We start from the raw sequence: 16,717 nt of genomic DNA, 5'->3' as shown, positions 1-16,717 counted from the left end.
ATATCTATATATATATATCTTGCGTTCCTCTTTTCCCCTTTGCCCTTCTGTCTGTACTCGTGAAACTTAGGGTGAGAGGGGAGAGAGGAAGGGGAGGGGGACGACTGGAAAGAACAAGCACGAGGACCGCTTCCTGCAGCTCGCCGGTGCTCTCTTACTATTATTTATTTAGTTATTATTATTTTTCCTTTTTGTACTCTTGAGGGGGCGGGGGATGTTTCCTCGTTCTCCGTCGTACATGTGCGTGTTTTAGCGAACGTGCTAGCGTGCACTTTGACCTCCCTGCCCTTTCAAGCATCTTTCTGTGTGTGTGTGTGCGTGTGTGCCTTTGTATCGAGCTCGTTTTCTTGTCTCTGTGCGCCTCTCAAGAGATGCTACTGCATGTCACATGCACGGCTTATCTGTGTCAAGGGATGCGACGTGTTGGTCCAGGTGGTGTGTGTGCGCGCGCGTGCGTATGTGTATGTGTCTTTGAGTTTGTGCTTTGATGAAGATGCATGGGTCGCCGAGCGTGTGCTTGTGTCTGTGTGTGTCATGTCTCTCTCTGTGTACGCAGGTGCGTTGTTCTTCTTTTTTTTATTCTACCCTTCCCCCTCTTCTCCGCCTGCTCCCTCTTTTCCGTGTCTGCAGTGTCTCCTCTCTCCCTTTCTCCCACTGTCGACGCGTGCGTCATGCATTGGACGTGTGGCTGCAAGAGGGGAGGCAAAGGGCGGCAGTGTGCCACGCATGCAGGCGTTTCGACACCACACACATACACACGGCGACACACTTGGTCAGGCAAAGAAGGAACTGGGGAGAGGTGAGAGGGCACCGTTGTTTTGTTTCTTCATGGTGTGTATTTATCTTGAATAGAGGATCTTGTTGTAGGAAAAAAATATTATCCAGTGAAAGGTCGACAGGGCGCACACAAAGGAAACGGTGACGGGCTGCTTCTTTGGTTGTACGCGATATGCGGTTCTCTCTCTTGTGTTCGTGTGAGCCTAAGGCGTTAAACATGCGAGTTGCTGTGAAACGGAGAAAAACACCTTTGCAACAAAATAGAATGCGGGGATGTGGAGGGAGGAAGGGGGGAGGGGCAGGGCAATGACGGTACGCATCACGCTTAGGGTGATGCCTCTCTGTTGAGTCTGCATGTCTCTCTCTCGCTTTTGCCCTCCTCCCGTGCGGACGCGTTCACTTAGTGCCTCCCAGCACTCTGAAGGCGCATGCGCACAGTTGTGGTGCAGCCACGACGCGCATCTATGTGCTTGTGCTTGTGTGTGTGTGTGTGTTCTTCTGGCGTATCAATGAGGGTGAGAGCATCTTCTGCTCTCCTGTTTCCTTGCTGGATCACTCTGCCCTCCAACGGCCTCCACCCACGCACAGGGTTGAGGCGTGGTGGCGTACGGCTCATGCCGGGCCCGGTTCCTTGCTGGAGGAGCCGGAGAGAGCGACACAGAGGGAAGAAAACTCTTTTGTTCGACTGTCCTTTTCTTGTCGTGTGAGTAGTGCCAGACGAGTGTTTGCCTCTACGGCGCCGGAGAGCACAAACGCCTTCAAGTGTGTGGGCGCGTCCAGCAGTGGGGGCGATCAACGTGAACGGGAACCGAAGTCCCAACAAAGCCTGCGCCTTGCATGTGCGTTCGTATCATGCCGATGTTGCTCTCTCAAGCGACAGCGGATGCATCGCCGCGCCTGCAACCATGCTGCTGCTCCGCGTGCCACCTTCGTTTCTACTGACTGTTGCTCAACTACATATCTCCGGTCCTTATTTTTTCTTTGTGTGTTTACTCTACCCTTGATTGCACTTTCTTTGCGCGCTGCCATCCGACGCGGGCGCGCAGTACTATAATACCTCACAATAGGGAGCTCGTTCTTGGCTCTTTGAGTTGCCGCATTGGCTGGCTCGTCGCGCTCTAGTCTCGCTCACGTATTGTTTGGCGAGTGCGAACGTGTTTGCCTTGGCTGCGCCGACGTGATTTGCTGCCGCCATCCGTCGACCTCACAAGACCGCCGCGTATCGATCATTTCAGACTGCCAGGAGAACTCCAGCACGGAAAGCCGAAGCTTAAAGCATATAAGCACGCAGGCACGGAAGCCCTTGGAGGAACATCAAAATGGATGAGGCGTACTCTCCAGAGAACATGGAGTACGAGTACGAGGATGAGGAGCTTGTGAGCTGGATTACGTGGTTCTGCGACTTGAAGGGAAATGAGTTCTTCTGCATGGTCGACCGCGAATTCATCACAGATGATTTCAACCTAACTGGGCTGGCTCCAATAGTGCCATTTTACCATTATGCATTAGAACTCATCCTCGACGTGGAGTCGATGGAGAGCGACGGCCTTACCGAGCAGCAGAAGCGTCTCGTCGAGAGCTCCGCGGAGATCCTCTATGGTCTTATTCACGCCCGCTTCATCACCACCGGCCGTGGCCTCAAGCTGATGGAGGAAAAATATATACAGGGCGAGTTTGGTAGCTGTCCCCGCGTCTTCTGCGAGGGCCATGCGCTGCTCCCGGTGGGCCAGAGCGACGTGGTGCGTGAGAGCTCCGTGAAGCTCTTTTGTCCACGCTGCGAGGATATCTACCACCCTCGCTCCGTCCGCCACCGTAGCCTCGACGGTGCCTTCTGGGGCACCACCTTTCCTCACCTGTTGCTCATGCAGCTGCGCGAGCGCGGTGTGTCGATTCCGCCGCCGAACCAGCATTACGTGCCGAAGGTGTACGGTTTCCGCGTTCGCAAGCCAGGCATTCCCCTCATCACCAACGGCACGGGCGAAGAGGAGACCGGTGCCGCCTCCGCAGGGGCAGGGGATGTGTCACGCAAAGCCGAGGCCCGACCTCACCACGAAGAAGAAGAGGGCGCCGTCACAGGGTCGAAGGCTTTGGATCAGCGGGTGCCCGCCGAATCCTCAAGCTCTAGCTCAAAAGGAAAGGCGGAATAGGCGGGCGCTTGAACCAAAATAGATGAGGAATGGAAGGTGGATACGCACACACGCAAACGTACAAAATGTACCAGGACAAAGACGTCTGTATCGGCGTGCTGCTCGTTTCCCGCGTCGGCAGATGCCGAACACCAAAATGCATGGCCCTCCCTCAACTTCTTCGTCTTTCTACAGTATAGCGGTTGAGAGGTGGGCGAAAGATCGACTGCTGCGTTGCAAATGTGCATCGTTTGCGCTTGGCGCTTGCTTCCTCGCCAACTGGAAGTGTAGGTCCTCAATGGTGACATCCTACTTCTTTGTGTGGCGGCAGAAGCTTTCTCTTTCCACCATATCCAAGGCTTGGGGCCTCCCTTGTCTTTGAGGCGCAGCGGTGACTGGTGGGGTTGTTTCTCTGTGCGTGCGTGTGTGTGGCAGATGCATGCGGTGCACGAGCTTACACACGGACCGAGAAGGGCCTCTGACAGACGCGTAGATCCGCGCTGAATCTCCTGCTGGGCACTCTGACCTTCTTCCTTTGTTTTTTTTTCTTTTTGGATGCTTTGCTTCTTGTTGAGGTACGATGTGTGTGTAACGGTGCGTCTGTGCGTGTGTGGGTGCTTCTGTTGTTTCTCGTCATTTTGCTCCGGTTGTGCTTTCTTGAACAAACAAAATGAATATACGAACAGCTACCTCATGGAGACTTCCTGTACTCACTCTCTTCGCGTCCTCGACGACGGAATGAGGGCCCGTGGTCTTCTGATACCGGGGTACATGCATATGTATATGCGTGTATGCCCTTTCCATCTTGTCTTTTCGAGTATGTACTGCTCATACGTCGGTGGTGTGTGATGTGTGCCTGTTTTTTCTTCGTGTCGGTGTTGGGAAGAGACTGTCTTTCTACCGGTGCCTGTTTTTGCGTTTCGTAGCTCAGGATCCCTCTCTCGGTGACCGCGCAGCAGCGTGGCTCCTGTGTGCTGAGGAGCTGCGCCATCTCGACACTCCGCGAGTCTAAGGGGCGGCGGGTATCAGCGAATTACGCCTGCCAGGAATGCCAAAAGAAAAACAGAGACGCTAAACATCACATGAAACAACCAGACCGAGTCACCAGTGAGCGTGTTTGTGTCGCGCAACGCACAACTGTCGGCACGCAGTTTCGAACATGTGTGCGTGTGTGTGGCGCCTTCGAGTAGGAAGACGAAGCGCCATTAGAGCACCGCGTAAGCACTGTGTGGGTTTTCACGGGGTTTGTAGGGAGAGCTGTCCACCGCTCTTGTCCCCCCCCCCGTTTCGGGCCGGAACCTCGCAGACGACAACACGAGCAACTTACGTGGATTTGTATGGGCAACTTCTGCGCGTTTCTAGGGATGCGCTAACCCCTCATTTTTCTCCCTCTTAGTCTCCGTTCCTACGCGCATTTGCACGGGTTGGCTGCCTGACTTGCGCGGTCACGTGCTTCCCGATTAGCTGTGCTTACACCGCGGACTTGCATCATCGTCGCGCTCTTGTCGCGAACGGTGGGAACCATCCCTGTGCTTCCCGACTGCCACGTCTGCTGCCAAGAAAGAACCTCATGGAGGCCCCCGTGCCATCTGCCGGCGCCCCAGCAGGAAATGCTCCCTCGTCTAGAGGAGCCAGCCGTGGCGGGCGCGGCATGTTTCGAGGTGATCGCGGCACCAATGACCGCCGCGGTCGCGGTCGCGGGTTTTCGCACGGCGGTCATGACGCCTTCCGAGGGCGTGGCAGAGATTGGGGCGATGCTCGTGGTCGCGGCGATACTGGCGGACGAGGCCGAGGAAACGGGCCGCGTGAAGGTCGCGGCTTTGTGCCAAAGAAGTTCATGCGCCACCGATCTCTCTCGGGGAAGCACGGCTCTCACACACCGCTTGATGCGGAGCGGAAAGCGAAGCGCGAGAAGAAAGATAGGAAGCCCAACTCGAACTTTGCTCTCTTGCGCTCCGTGCTGGGCGACGCGGAAACGATTGCCGAGTACATCCGCGATTACCACTCAAGCGAAAAGTTCCGTGAGGCCAAGTCAGTCAACACTTTCCTGCAAGCCATTAGCCAGCGGCCCAAGGCAGTCTACGAGGAGCTCATGTCGCAGTACAAGAACGAGGTTTTTACGACTCTCGAGCGTCTCTTTGCCTTGTACGCGCTTGGCAAAAATCCGATGATCCCGCCAGCGCATGAGTTTCTGATCCGCTGCGAGCAAGAGGGTGTGCGCAAGTCCGCCTGGGGTGAGGGCGTTCGCACATTGCCCGTAAGGGCAGCGGAGGCAGATGCCGCCATCCCTGCAGAGGGCGAGACTGAGGGCGTGGCACCGTCACCGCAGCCACCGGCACCGGTTGCACCCCTGCTGGACGCAGAGGTGGCGTCGCTTCTCTCACCCCGCGAACTTTTAAAGAAGCTAGCCTCCCTTGACGCTGTCGGTCGCCTGCAGCGGCTGATCGAAATGTCGAGATCTGTCGCAGATATTCAGGTATGCGCCAAGAAACTGACAGCCATGGTCACCGACGCGCAGGATGATGTTGAGAAGGGCAGCGTGTTCCCCTCGACCTCCGCGGAAAAGTTCGACTACGCAGCCAAGTGTCAGCTAATCAGCAAGCTGTTGTCGAAGGCGCGTCGACTTGTCGAACCGACGTTCGCACCGTCGCCAAGGGCTGCAGCAACAGGCGCCTCGGATAACCATGTGGAGGAACCGACCGAAGAGGCGACAGTGCGGAGGAATGAGCAAGTGTGCGGCGGGGACGACGAGGAGGGACTGCCACAGACAGCAGCCGAAGCCGCTTCATCAGGCACTTCTGCTACCGCAGTGGACCATGCAGCCCCCATCGTCACTCGACGCCGCGTCCCTCTTACTGACCACGAGATCGAGGGCTTTCAGGCAGCCATCTCTTTGGCCTTTCATGCGTTGGAGACGGTGCTGGAGCAGCGCCTGCCGAGCGTCACGCAGCAGCCCCTATCCAAGTTTTGCAAGGTGCTGGAGTGGTGCAAGGAAAAAGGCCTCCTGGCCGCTGCCGACGAGCGATTCGCGACACTGCTGGAGCAGCAGGCGGAGAAGGACATAGCAGAGCAAGCGAACCAAATCGAGACGGTCATCAGCCTCAAGTCTTTGACAGCCGGTGACACGGCCGCACTGCGTGAGGTGGTGGATCAACTGTGGGAGGCTGGGGGCACGCAGTGCTTCTCACCATCAAGCATGGATGTGCTATCTGCCATTGCGGTGGCTGCGTCTGTCGATGGCATCGACAGTGATGTGAAGGGGCTGGTGGCGGACCGTCTTGTGCAGACGCAGCGTCACCTTGCTGACACGGTGGTGCTACCGCGCCGGGCACTGCGCTTCGTGAACGACGAGCGCAACAAGGTGAAGCAGGCCTCCATCGCAAAGCAGCTGCAGGCGGAGGCAAGCAAGTACAAGACGGAGGGCGGCGAATGAGAAGGGGTGTGATTCCGGTGGTGCGCGTGGGCGCCGCGGCGTTTTTGTTCTCTCGCACCTGCACATAAACGCGCGTCTTTGTGTGTGGGTGAGGGGGGGGGGAGGGGTGGATAGGCGGTGTGCGTGGCGAGGACATGCATTTCTGTTTCTGTTTCTCGACGGCTTCGTGCCGAATACAGAGCAGGTCTTTCCCTTTCGCTTCTCGGGGTTTCACTCGGATAAGCAGACGCGTAAAAAAAAAATTAAACTAATGGGCCGAAACGCTTTTTTTTGCTGTCCCCACTCGTTCGGATTGGGTTTAGGCGTGTGCGTGAGCCTGGAGAGGCTATGATGAAATGTAAGGCAAAGGATGACAACACCAAGAAATGCATCTGTCTGGTAGCATTGGTTTCGTTCTTGCAGGGGGTGTTCGTAGATGCTATGCCGCAAGAAGAGCGATGCTGCACTGGCATGCGCGCAGTAAAGGACTACGTCGCCACATTCTCGCACTCATCAACTCACGCCGACAGCCCATGATGTAGTGTATTCGGTGGAGGCTCCGCCGCGTTCTCCGCTCCCGCATGCAGCCGAGCGACGTGCTCCCTTCCCCTTGCCACCATTCCTTCCGCTCGCTTCCTTCTTATCTTTTCATGTTTTCGTTGTTGTTGTTCTCCCCTTCCCCTCTTCCCCTCTACACCCTTTTGTTTCATTTCGCCTGATTTCTGGGCTGTCTCCCCTCCCCCACGCCGGCACGCTCCGCATATTCTTGGCATGTGTGCGTCTTTGTGCGCAAAAAAAACGGCGCTTGCTTTTCCCGTTCTGTTATGCGTGTGCCTTACGCATGTGTGTGGAGTGTGTAGGCTTTCTCCGTGTGCAAGTGAAAAGTGGTGCGCTTGTTGACGCAACCTGCGTCCCACTCCCATACATCTTCCTTTCTGTCTGTCTGTCTCTGTGTGTGCGTGTATGGGTAGTCAGTGAAGGCGGGCAAGAAGTTCTGTTGCGGGGTGGCTCACTACAGCGCAACCGCTCCCGCACCTAGCGTTCTATCGACTTCCTCGCCTCTTTCTTTTTCTCACACCGCTCGTCTCGCTCTCTACACAGACCCACACAAGAACAACACACCAATTCGCCAATAAAGGGAGATGAGTTTCAATCTTGAGAAACTGAACAGGGGGCTCACGCGGTTGGCGAGTGTGCGTCAGTACCCGATCGCGAAGAAGCAATACGTGGCGAAGCAGACAAAGGGTCGCGTCTTCCGCGTCGGTGTACTGCACAAGAAGGAGCTGACGGAGACGGCGCTGCTGCGTAACCGACGTGGCTTCATCAACGCACAGCTCAACACCGTTGCCCATGCCCCCTCTCTGTATCACTGGCTTTTCCATCGCTGCGGCATCCCGTTTGCGGAGACGCAGGCGCTGGCGAAGAGCGGCCGTTTAAAGGTGAATGACGTGGTTGTATCAAGTGCCACCGACCTCGAGAGCCAGCTTAGTTGGGAGACGTTTCAGCAGCTGGACATCCAGGTCTGCTCTTCTCTACCAGCACTGCAGTCGAGCTCGTCGACAGGCCCGCACGCACGGGATACCTCACGCGCTGCCCAGGGCACGTGGGTGCCGGCGCTAAAGCGCGCGCTGCACCGCACCTACACCTTTATCTATCTCCATCCTGGCGTGTCTGTCTCCTCGGAGGAGAGCGAGCCCCGTAGTTTTGTGCACCGCATGGCCCCGATCATGGGCACGGACCCAAGCCCGCTGCTCGGGCTCAACGTGCTCCGGCCAATAGGGTTCTTTGATGGCATGAAGGGCATTGGCATTGCAAGCAACGACGTCTCCATGGTACGGTACTGGAACAACGAGAGCCTCGGCAACTTTGGCGTGTACGACGTGCGCTTTCCTCGCGGGACACCGCTCGAGGTGGTGCAGCACGCCGCAAAGGCCGTTGAGGCGACGCTGCGAGCAAGAGTGCAGCCTCAGCTCTCAACTGACGTCGGTGTGTCGTGCTCGTGCGTATGCTGCCCACCACCGCCGCCGTCACGCGACACCGTCGCAAACCAGTTGTTCTCTTCGATACCGCTGCTCACGGAAGAGCGACTGCTCGTCACAACGCCTCTGCTGCCGTATCGAGCGGCACGCAGACTCCAGCGCAGCGGTGCCCTCATCTCTCTCGTACGGAACGGTCCTTTTGTTCTGCATTCCTCGCTCGTGCAGGAGACGCTGCGGCCATGCAGCGCTACGGATCTGGCGCTTCTCTTCACTTTCGAGCGTCGCTTGAAGACAAACCGCATGGTGCTGAGTCTCCGCGAGTTCGACGTTGAGAAAAAAGCGTAACGGGAGAAGGACCACATGAGGAACGGTGACACTGGTGGTGCGGCGTTCGATTCATCCGTAGGGGCTTTTTTTGTGGAGAAATGAGTTTTCAGGCGACAAGATTTTTTTATCGGCGCCTCACGCGCCAACAGATGCCATCAGACACCAGGCACGCCTGTCGGCTGCCGTTTTCGTTTGCTCATTTTCTCTACATGCGGTCGGTTGACAGGATGATATCCCACCCACCCACCCGCTCCTCTGCGCTGCCTTCTCTCTCTCCATGGAGAGATAGAGGGTTTTGTTTGCAGGACACTATTCTCACACCTTGGTAACACACGTAAGGTCGCACAGCAGGGAGAAAAAGTGAAAAAAACCTCGAAGAAATATGAGCTCGGATGGACAGCAGTAGAGCTCTGCCGACTTCGAAGGAAGGCCAAAAGCCACCAGTGACAGACTTGTGTAGGGCGAAGACAGGGGGCACCCGCGTGTGCGTGTGTGTATGTTTCGAGGAAAAGACACATGCCCGCCTTCCCCTCACGCAGCCGGTAGTGGTGCTGTAGGCCATAGCCTGCTGATCTCGGGCCGGCTTTTGTGCATGAGACGGACCTGTGCCCGCTAACTCGACCTGACCCTGTTCTTCCACCTTCCACTTTCTCTATCATCTTTGTGTTTTCATCCGCATGCCGTCTCTCGTCCTGCTGTCCACCCCGTCTTTTCCGCTCGGCCGAATAATTCTCTCCTAAGCTGAGTGGCACAGTGGGCGTCTCTCACACAGCTCGCAATCGAAGAAAGAAGAGCAAGTCTCTTTGCGTCCTATTCAATTTTGTTTTCCGAGTTCGCGTTTTCGCGTTTACGTGTATGTGTGTGTGTGCAGCCGGCAGCCTCTTTCTTCCGGATCCGCACGCGCCAAGTCGCTTCGCGTATCACTCTTTCTTCAACACCACTTGCATTGCAAGAGAGGCCCTCATGTCGTGGGCAGCACTCGTGAAGAGTATAAAGCCGGAGGAGGCGACCAACTTCACGGCGAAGCCACGAGTCACCGTGTTCGCCGTCGACCCATCGCAGAATGATGCGGAGAGGCAGCTGCAGAACCCGCAGCACGAGACGGCAGAGGTGAGGCTGCCGTCGTTCTCCAAAGGTCTTCTCATCTTAGATGCCAACGCCATCATCAAGGGCATGGACAACTTTGTCTCCACCGCCGATGCGCTGGTGACGACGCCGCAGGTGATTGTCGAGATCAAGGATCGTGCATCGCGGGAGCTGTTGGAGCGGCTACCGCACAAAGTGACGGTGCTTGACCCCACCCCGGAGGCAGTCGCCGCCGTGGTTGCCTGTGCGGAGCGCACCGGTGACTTTGGTGCTATGTCCCGCACCGACATCCGCCTCTGCGCCCTCGCGCTCGACTGTTGTAAGGTTGGTGGGTTTCTCGGCGAGCCGATCGAGCCGCGTCCTCCGCAAGTGAACCCGGGAAACGCCGACAAGGTTCAGGTGATGACGGAGGAGATGGGCGAGGATGACTCGGATGACGAGAGGGAGAAGTCGGAACCAGCACAGGCACAGAGTGCCTCGTCGGGTTCAATGCCGGGGTGGGGTGACTGGAGCAATGAGGCGAAGGGGACGGATGGCGAGGGCGGCGCAGGTGATGCAGATGAGGACGATGGCGAGGGGGAGTGGATCACGCCGGAGAACATCCAAGATGTGCAAAGCGGAACTCGCCGCACCGGGCGTGCCTTTGAGGCTGGCATGGCCTGTGTGACCTCTGACTACGCCATGCAAAACACGCTCATGCACCTCGGCGTCCCAATCGTGGGCACGAACGGCATTCACATTCGCGAGCTTCGCCTGTGGATGATGCGCTGCACAGCGTGCTTCACCCTCGTCGGCGATACAACCCGTCAGTTCTGCCCTGAATGCGGCTCCGGTGACACTCTGCGGCGCGTTAACTACGTGGTGAATGACCAAGGGGAGAAGAAGCTCTACATTAACTTTCGAAAGCGCATCAGCACGCGTGGCACCATCTACAACCTGCCAAAGCCGCGTGGCGGCATGCGTGGCACGAACCGCAACCTTGTGCTCCGCGAGGATCAGCTGGCGCACGTGATCCGCGGCACGACAAGTAGCAAGGTGAAGGCGCATCAAGTCATGCAGAATGACGACGGCGCCCTCGCCACCTTTGGCGAAGCACCGAAGCTGAAGAAGAAGAACTTGGCCGACCCACGTGCGTACTCGTCCTATCACAAGTACAACGTCAACGAGAAAAAGAAGGTGCGCGCTGCTCACCGCAAGTGAGCAGAAGATGTGGCGGCATGGAAGCAGGAGCGCGGCCCCGTTCCTGCCGATTCTAGGAGCCCCCTCTGCTTCCCCCCGCCGACAGTGTCGCCAAACAAAAAAAAAACGGCATCCAGCAAGCGCATGCCTGGACGCACTCGCACGTGGCCATGGGGTCGGAGGCACCCCGCATGTTATATCTCGTTTAAGCGACGCTGGTCGCTCTCTTTCAGCGTGTGTACGAAGGGAGGAGGCGAGGGACGGGGCGCGTGACTGCATGCGAGGGGGAGAAGTTGCACCGTTGTCTGTTCCCATGCTGAGACGCCCTCTACTTTGTCCTCACTGCTTTTTTTCGCGTCATAAGACGATGCGCTTTTCTGCCAAGACTTCGCTGAGGGTTAATGCGTGATAAGGAAGACACACAAAAAATACCACACACACACACACACACACACACACACACGCACACGCACCGCAGCGCGCGCCGTTGCCTTTGAAGGCCAGTGGGCACTTCCTCGATGCACCGAGCGGAGGTGTGCAACCTTGCGTGAATCGAGGAACACCTTTCTTTTTGTGTTTCTGTCATGTTGAGGGGGTATCGTTCTGCAGATGGGCGTAGGCGCCTCCGCACTTTGCCCCACTTGTTGCCCGCGGAGCACTACTCTCTCCCATTGCCTTGACACACACCTTCCTCTCTCGCACACAGACAAATGAAAGGGCACACCGATGTTACCTGGAGGTGCGGCTGCGTCCTCGCTTACTCTTTCTCTCGCTCTTTCTTTCCGTTTGTGCTGCTCTGCCGTAAACGCCCGCATTTAACTGCTCTCTCTCTTCCGCACTTTGCACTCTACATTTTTTTCTACCACACGTGTGCGGCCAACCGTTGTCTACGATCGGCTGATGCACTCGTATGTGTGTGTGTTGGTTCTTCTTATGGCACGCGGCGTTCCTCCTCTCGTGGCTTGGCTGCCTCTCTCTCACTGGCTCCTTCCGCGCTCGGGCAAACGCTCGCTCGTAACGTGCGCACGCATGACAGTGCCACACGGCGCGTACACTAACCGAACGAAAGACACTTATATACTCAGCTCACGCTCACGAACGCACACACACAGACTTGCTGAGCAAACGGTTGACCCAACCTCGCGCGTGAACGCTGGGTGCTTGGGAGTGTGACGGTGTTTCTCGGGAGTGGAGAGCGACTCGCAGAGGATCAACTCTACTGAGAGGGAGGGAGCGAAGGCTACGCCCCTGCTTCCTACTGCTGCGGCGGCTCATTCATTCCTCTTGCTTCGCAGATCGTCACACACAGCCTTTGCCCCTCCTCGCTCCGTCCCTCCAACCCAGCATACACATCCACACGCACACGAACATGGGTACACGTCTTCACTTTACGGTGGGCCGCGTCTGCAGTGCCATCATTGGCGTGCACCTCGCCATGTCCTCCTCCCTTTTTCTCTGCTCAGCCTTTCTTCACGACCGCGCGTTTGAGCAGCACTGGGACTATAGTACGCCCACCCTGAGAAGGCGGACGCACTACTTTGATTTCTGGAGATCCGCCTTCTACTCCCCTGTGCTCTCAAGAGAAGAGCGGGAGTGCCTCGACGTGTGGCTGAGCATTCTAGCGGTGCATTCACCAATGTTTGCCACGATTCAACTCTCTCCGAAGGCGGTCCTGCAGGACTCGATGGCGATGCTGCATGGTATTAGCGAACTTCGCGATGGCGTCTACCTTCTCGAGGAGTTGCCCATCCGCGTAGAGCCGTATTTGCAAGAGATTCGCCGCGAGAAACAGGGCGACGTTGTCTTCTTGCACGGCAAAACCCGCACCGACATCTACCTTACCGTTCCCTTCACGAGCTACTCTGTTCCGCTCTTTGTCTTTCCAGCCTCCTTTACTTTGCAGCTCGAGCGCACCCAGACAAACGGTCACCTGCACATCACCACGGTGGAGCATCGCTGGTTTAGCGGATTGATCTGCTCCCACCTGACGAACTCCGTGGCATCTCCGTGGGGGGATGTGGGGGACTTGTGTCGCCGCTACAACGGCTTTCTGTGGTCGCTGATGGTGACCAAGAAGATCTCACTGGACGAGCGACGGCGCGCGCTTGCGACGAGGGCTGCGGAGATCGAGGCTGATTTGAAGGAGCAGCAGGAGCGGCAGATCAGCATGTAGCGTGCGAGACGAAGCACACACACACACACACACACGCACACACAGAGAGAAACATGCACGGGAGACGGACGGCTGAAGAGGGGCCTACTATGCGCAGCGAGTGAGGTACGGGACTCCAGTGCAAGCATGCGCTTATCGTAGGAGGTGAGCTCTGTGCTTTGTGCTGCGCAAATCAGCGCTAGTGCCTGTGACAGGAATGCCTCTGCATAGGCAAGGGCGAGCGCACAGCGCTAGTGTCGCCTCAGTCAACCGTTTGCACAACTAGCGTGCGCCCACCTTGCCGCGGTGACGGAGCGCGTGCCCGACTCGCGTGTCGCACAGGTGCACACTCGTTCAGTTGCCGGCGCGTGTGCTGCTGTGTTCGTTACGTGTTATCTCCTGTTTGCCTTTTCCTTTTTTCTTTTTTGTGTGTTTCGCTGTTGGCACGGGGCTCGTAATGTGTGGCTCCCTGTCTGGTAGTTCTCTCTCGTTGCCACGCAAGTGCACATCACTCGCCTCACCATGCAAGAACGTGGAAGAGCCACTTCTTCCGCCTTCTTTCTGTCTCTGCCAGTATTGAGGTCTTTTTTTTCAGCCATGGAGGCGAATCGGAACACGCTCCTCCCCGTTCCCCACTACTATAGACTTCACTCTATTTTGCTCTCTCCACCTTACTACCCTCACAGTTCCTGGGATAGAGGGAGGGCTTGCACGTGCGTTTCTTGTTGGTGGCCCTCCTAAATTGGTTGCCGCTCTGGCTGTACCGGCGTCTTCCTCCGTATCACACGTTGTGCCTCTTCTCCGTCGCTCCTTCAGTCTCCACATGCACATTGCTGTACTGCTTCCACTCCTCTGGCCTCTTTTCGCGACCCCCCTCCTCCCCGCTTCGGTGTCGTTCTCACATGTTTGCCTTCTTTATCCCTCCGCCTGCCACTTTCCTGTGTACGGCACAGGAGGCGTCTGTTCTCACTAAGGGACTCCCCCCTCCCTCACACACACAGATGCAAAAAAGATGTGACTGTAACGCACGAGGCAGATGAAGCCTTGATTGTCCTTATCTCGCGTGTCTGCGTGCCTGTGGGCGAATGCTCGTGTGTAGATGGTGGCACACCCCACCAACGGGGTGTCCCCAAACGGAATCAGAGATCTACAATGAGCAAGGCAGGGTGCGCCTCCTGCTCACTCCGCAGAACCATGTTGGTGGCTCAACGAGTTTCGGCAAAGGAGAGGATGGGGGTCATTTCGGCCTCTGTCATAGTGGCATAATCACACCTTCGACCTCCTTCCTAGATGCATCGACCTACGTCTCTTTCCTCCCATCGAAGCGAAGGATGACACCTGCATGCATCCGGTGGCATCTTCTCCACCGCCCCCCTCGCCTTCATTATCTCTCTCTCACTGTCTGTCCTGCTCGCCCATTCCTCCTCTCCCCCCTCACTGCACCGATGCACTGAATTTGTTCGAGTGCACCGACACGATCAACTTCACATATCGTCTTGTGCGCGCGCGTGTATGTAGCTAGAGACGTAGCACTCAGAAGACACCGCTCGAGTAGCTCGAGTGCTTGTGCTTCATTTTTCCAGCACCAATACCGCACCCCCACCCACCACACCACCACCTCTACTCTTTCCCTTCCTAGGCGCTCCTCGGTTGCTGTGGGGACCTCTTCTCGCCTTGTCTAGCCTCTCTGTAGTATTAGATTTGATCCTAGCTGCAAAGCCTCCCTCCCCCATCTTCCACCTCCCACATCGTACCTCGCTGTCGCCGCTCTCCCTCCAGATCCATATCGCAAAATCCGGAGGCGAAACGAAAAGCGTGAGGAGGGAGAGGAGGGCGTCCTTCTCTCGCTGTCTCTCTCTCTCTCTCACACACACACACACACACACGCAAAGCATTGGAGACGGCTGTATAGTGCACCCTAGTCTTCTTCTCTCGTTCTCGTGAATCTTTTTGTTTTTTCTTCGCACGTGTGTCTGTATGCATGTGTGTCTTCTTCTTCTTCTGCTCTTCGCACATAGTCGTTGGTTGCCATTTCCTGGCGGCACATCTCTAGGGCACCATTCAGGGACCAGGAAGAGGAGCCGAAAATCGTCGCGCTTGGAGTCGTTTGTCTGTCTCTCACACTCTCCCTTCCTGTGTGTACGTGTGTGTACTGCTGCTTTCCGTCGACCAGTTTTTTTCTTTCTTGCTTGCTTCTACTTTTTCAACCCCTTTGTGCCACCATCATGTTGCGTCGCACTCTCCGTCGACTAATGCCGAGCGATGCCATCGGCAGTGTGCATCCGGATGTGCTGTGGGGCTATCAGCAAGGCCAGTACGCGGGACCTGGATGGGCCAACCTCATCAAATCGCTCCCGCTCGAGACGCTCGCGATGCAGGGCGGTAGCACCATGGCGAACCTGAACGATCGCACCGGCACCTTTCTCGACCCCGAGGACCCGCGTCATCCCATCGCCCTCATGCAGTTTGGCATGATGGGCAAAATGGATGGCACGTTTCATCAGCTCGCCTACGGCGACTTTGGCCGCGTACCGAAGGGGTCGCGGCTGATGCAGGTGCTCTACGAGAACTACCTCGAACCCTTCTCCATGAATCGTGTGTGCGCGCAGCTGTACTTTTACCAGAAGGTGCCAAACAACTACCACGCCTCCGTGGACGCGACAGCCGAGTACGTGGGACAGACAGCGTCTCTCGTGGGACAGGTGGTTATCGGTCTTGGTGCCTGCATTATGGAGGGTGTCACGATTCGGGCGGACACGAACTGTGTGTACATTGCTGAAGGCGTGCAGATCTTGGAAAACACCTGCATCATGAGCGATGCGCCGACGGATCTGCTGGCGTACCAGCGTCACGAGCTGCTTAACCCGTACCAGCAATGGGACGGTATGGATGGGGTCACGCGCATCATGCCAAACACAATTATCGAGTCGAACTGCTACCTCGATGGCTGTTCCATTGGCTCCTTCAACCGCATTGGCCACAACACCAAGATCATGAAGGGCGTGACAACGGGCATCATGGTGCACATCATGCCTGGCAGCGTGGTGACAGCTGATACCAAGATCGGCGACGGCGAACTCTGGGGCGGCGCACCGGCTCACAAGATCGGTGAGGTCAGCAAGTTTGAGTACAAGCGGCCATACTACGCATCATTGCTACATCGCGAGAGCGTCGCGGAGTCGTATCGCAACATGTCCCGCTACGGTGATCAGTTCGTGCATTACACGAACGCGATGGGCCAGCTGGAGACGCTCATGATTCATTACGAGGACCACGTCACGCCAGGGATCAAGGCCAAGGTGCGCGATTTTGAGGAGGGCCGGGAGCCGTTTCACCACACAATTACCCGCATTGCGCAAGGGTGGTCGCCGGCGAACCGCCCGGATGACAAAAACTTCGCCATGGCCCCGCCTGCACCGGGTGTGAAGCTGTTCGCTGAGCACAATACAGACTCGTCGCCGAGCGAGTGGAACGGCTCTTACGCCAACATCACAAACATCTTCAACGATTTCCGCTGGTAGATGCAACACAAAGCCAAAGGGAACGAAACAATCAGCGAAATAGAGCGCAGAGATGAAAAGCATCTGGGCGTGCCGGCACTGGATCCTCGGTTGCGTCGTTTGCTCAGACTCATCGTTGGGAAGGGAGATTCTACTTGTACTCTCTTCCTCTCTGGTTC

General features: G+C 56.7%; 6 protein-coding genes across 6 annotated transcripts; all 6 read left to right on the top strand.

The window, feature by feature from the left end:
* Positions 1 to 2,096: 2,096 nt before the first annotated feature.
* LMXM_36_5090 (putative protein kinase ck2 regulatory subunit) lies at positions 2,097 to 2,924 on the top strand (the record flags this gene model as incomplete). Its single annotated transcript, XM_003874818.1, has 1 exon — positions 2,097 to 2,924. The coding sequence occupies one exon, from the start codon at positions 2,097 to 2,099 to the stop codon at positions 2,922 to 2,924; it is 828 nt and encodes a 275-aa protein (XP_003874867.1).
* A 1,549-nt stretch (positions 2,925 to 4,473) lies between these two features.
* On the top strand, positions 4,474 to 6,336 carry LMXM_36_5080 (conserved hypothetical protein; the record flags this gene model as incomplete). The annotated part of the gene is made up of 1 exon (XM_003874817.1): positions 4,474 to 6,336. The coding sequence occupies one exon, from the start codon at positions 4,474 to 4,476 to the stop codon at positions 6,334 to 6,336; it is 1,863 nt and encodes a 620-aa protein (XP_003874866.1).
* Positions 6,337 to 7,457: 1,121 nt separating this feature from the next.
* Positions 7,458 to 8,639, top strand: LMXM_36_5070 (conserved hypothetical protein; the record flags this gene model as incomplete). The annotated part of the gene is made up of 1 exon (XM_003874816.1): positions 7,458 to 8,639. One exon carries the CDS (start codon positions 7,458 to 7,460, stop codon positions 8,637 to 8,639), a length of 1,182 nt encoding a protein of 393 aa, XP_003874865.1.
* A 945-nt stretch (positions 8,640 to 9,584) lies between these two features.
* LMXM_36_5060 (conserved hypothetical protein) lies at positions 9,585 to 10,907 on the top strand (the record flags this gene model as incomplete). The annotated part of the gene is made up of 1 exon (XM_003874815.1): positions 9,585 to 10,907. One exon carries the CDS (start codon positions 9,585 to 9,587, stop codon positions 10,905 to 10,907), a length of 1,323 nt encoding a protein of 440 aa, XP_003874864.1.
* A 1,348-nt stretch (positions 10,908 to 12,255) lies between these two features.
* Positions 12,256 to 13,059, top strand: LMXM_36_5050 (conserved hypothetical protein; the record flags this gene model as incomplete). Its single annotated transcript, XM_003874814.1, has 1 exon — positions 12,256 to 13,059. The coding sequence occupies one exon, from the start codon at positions 12,256 to 12,258 to the stop codon at positions 13,057 to 13,059; it is 804 nt and encodes a 267-aa protein (XP_003874863.1).
* A 2,204-nt stretch (positions 13,060 to 15,263) lies between these two features.
* Positions 15,264 to 16,559, top strand: LMXM_36_5040 (conserved hypothetical protein; the record flags this gene model as incomplete). The annotated part of the gene is made up of 1 exon (XM_003874813.1): positions 15,264 to 16,559. One exon carries the CDS (start codon positions 15,264 to 15,266, stop codon positions 16,557 to 16,559), a length of 1,296 nt encoding a protein of 431 aa, XP_003874862.1.
* Positions 16,560 to 16,717: the final 158 nt, after the last annotated feature.

The sequence above is a fragment of the Leishmania mexicana genome, chromosome 20 (genome assembly GCF_000234665.1).
Source record: "Leishmania mexicana MHOM/GT/2001/U1103 complete genome, chromosome 20".
Taxonomy (NCBI): domain Eukaryota; phylum Euglenozoa; class Kinetoplastea; order Trypanosomatida; family Trypanosomatidae; genus Leishmania; species Leishmania mexicana.
This window is presented reverse-complemented; position numbering and strand designations above follow the sequence as displayed.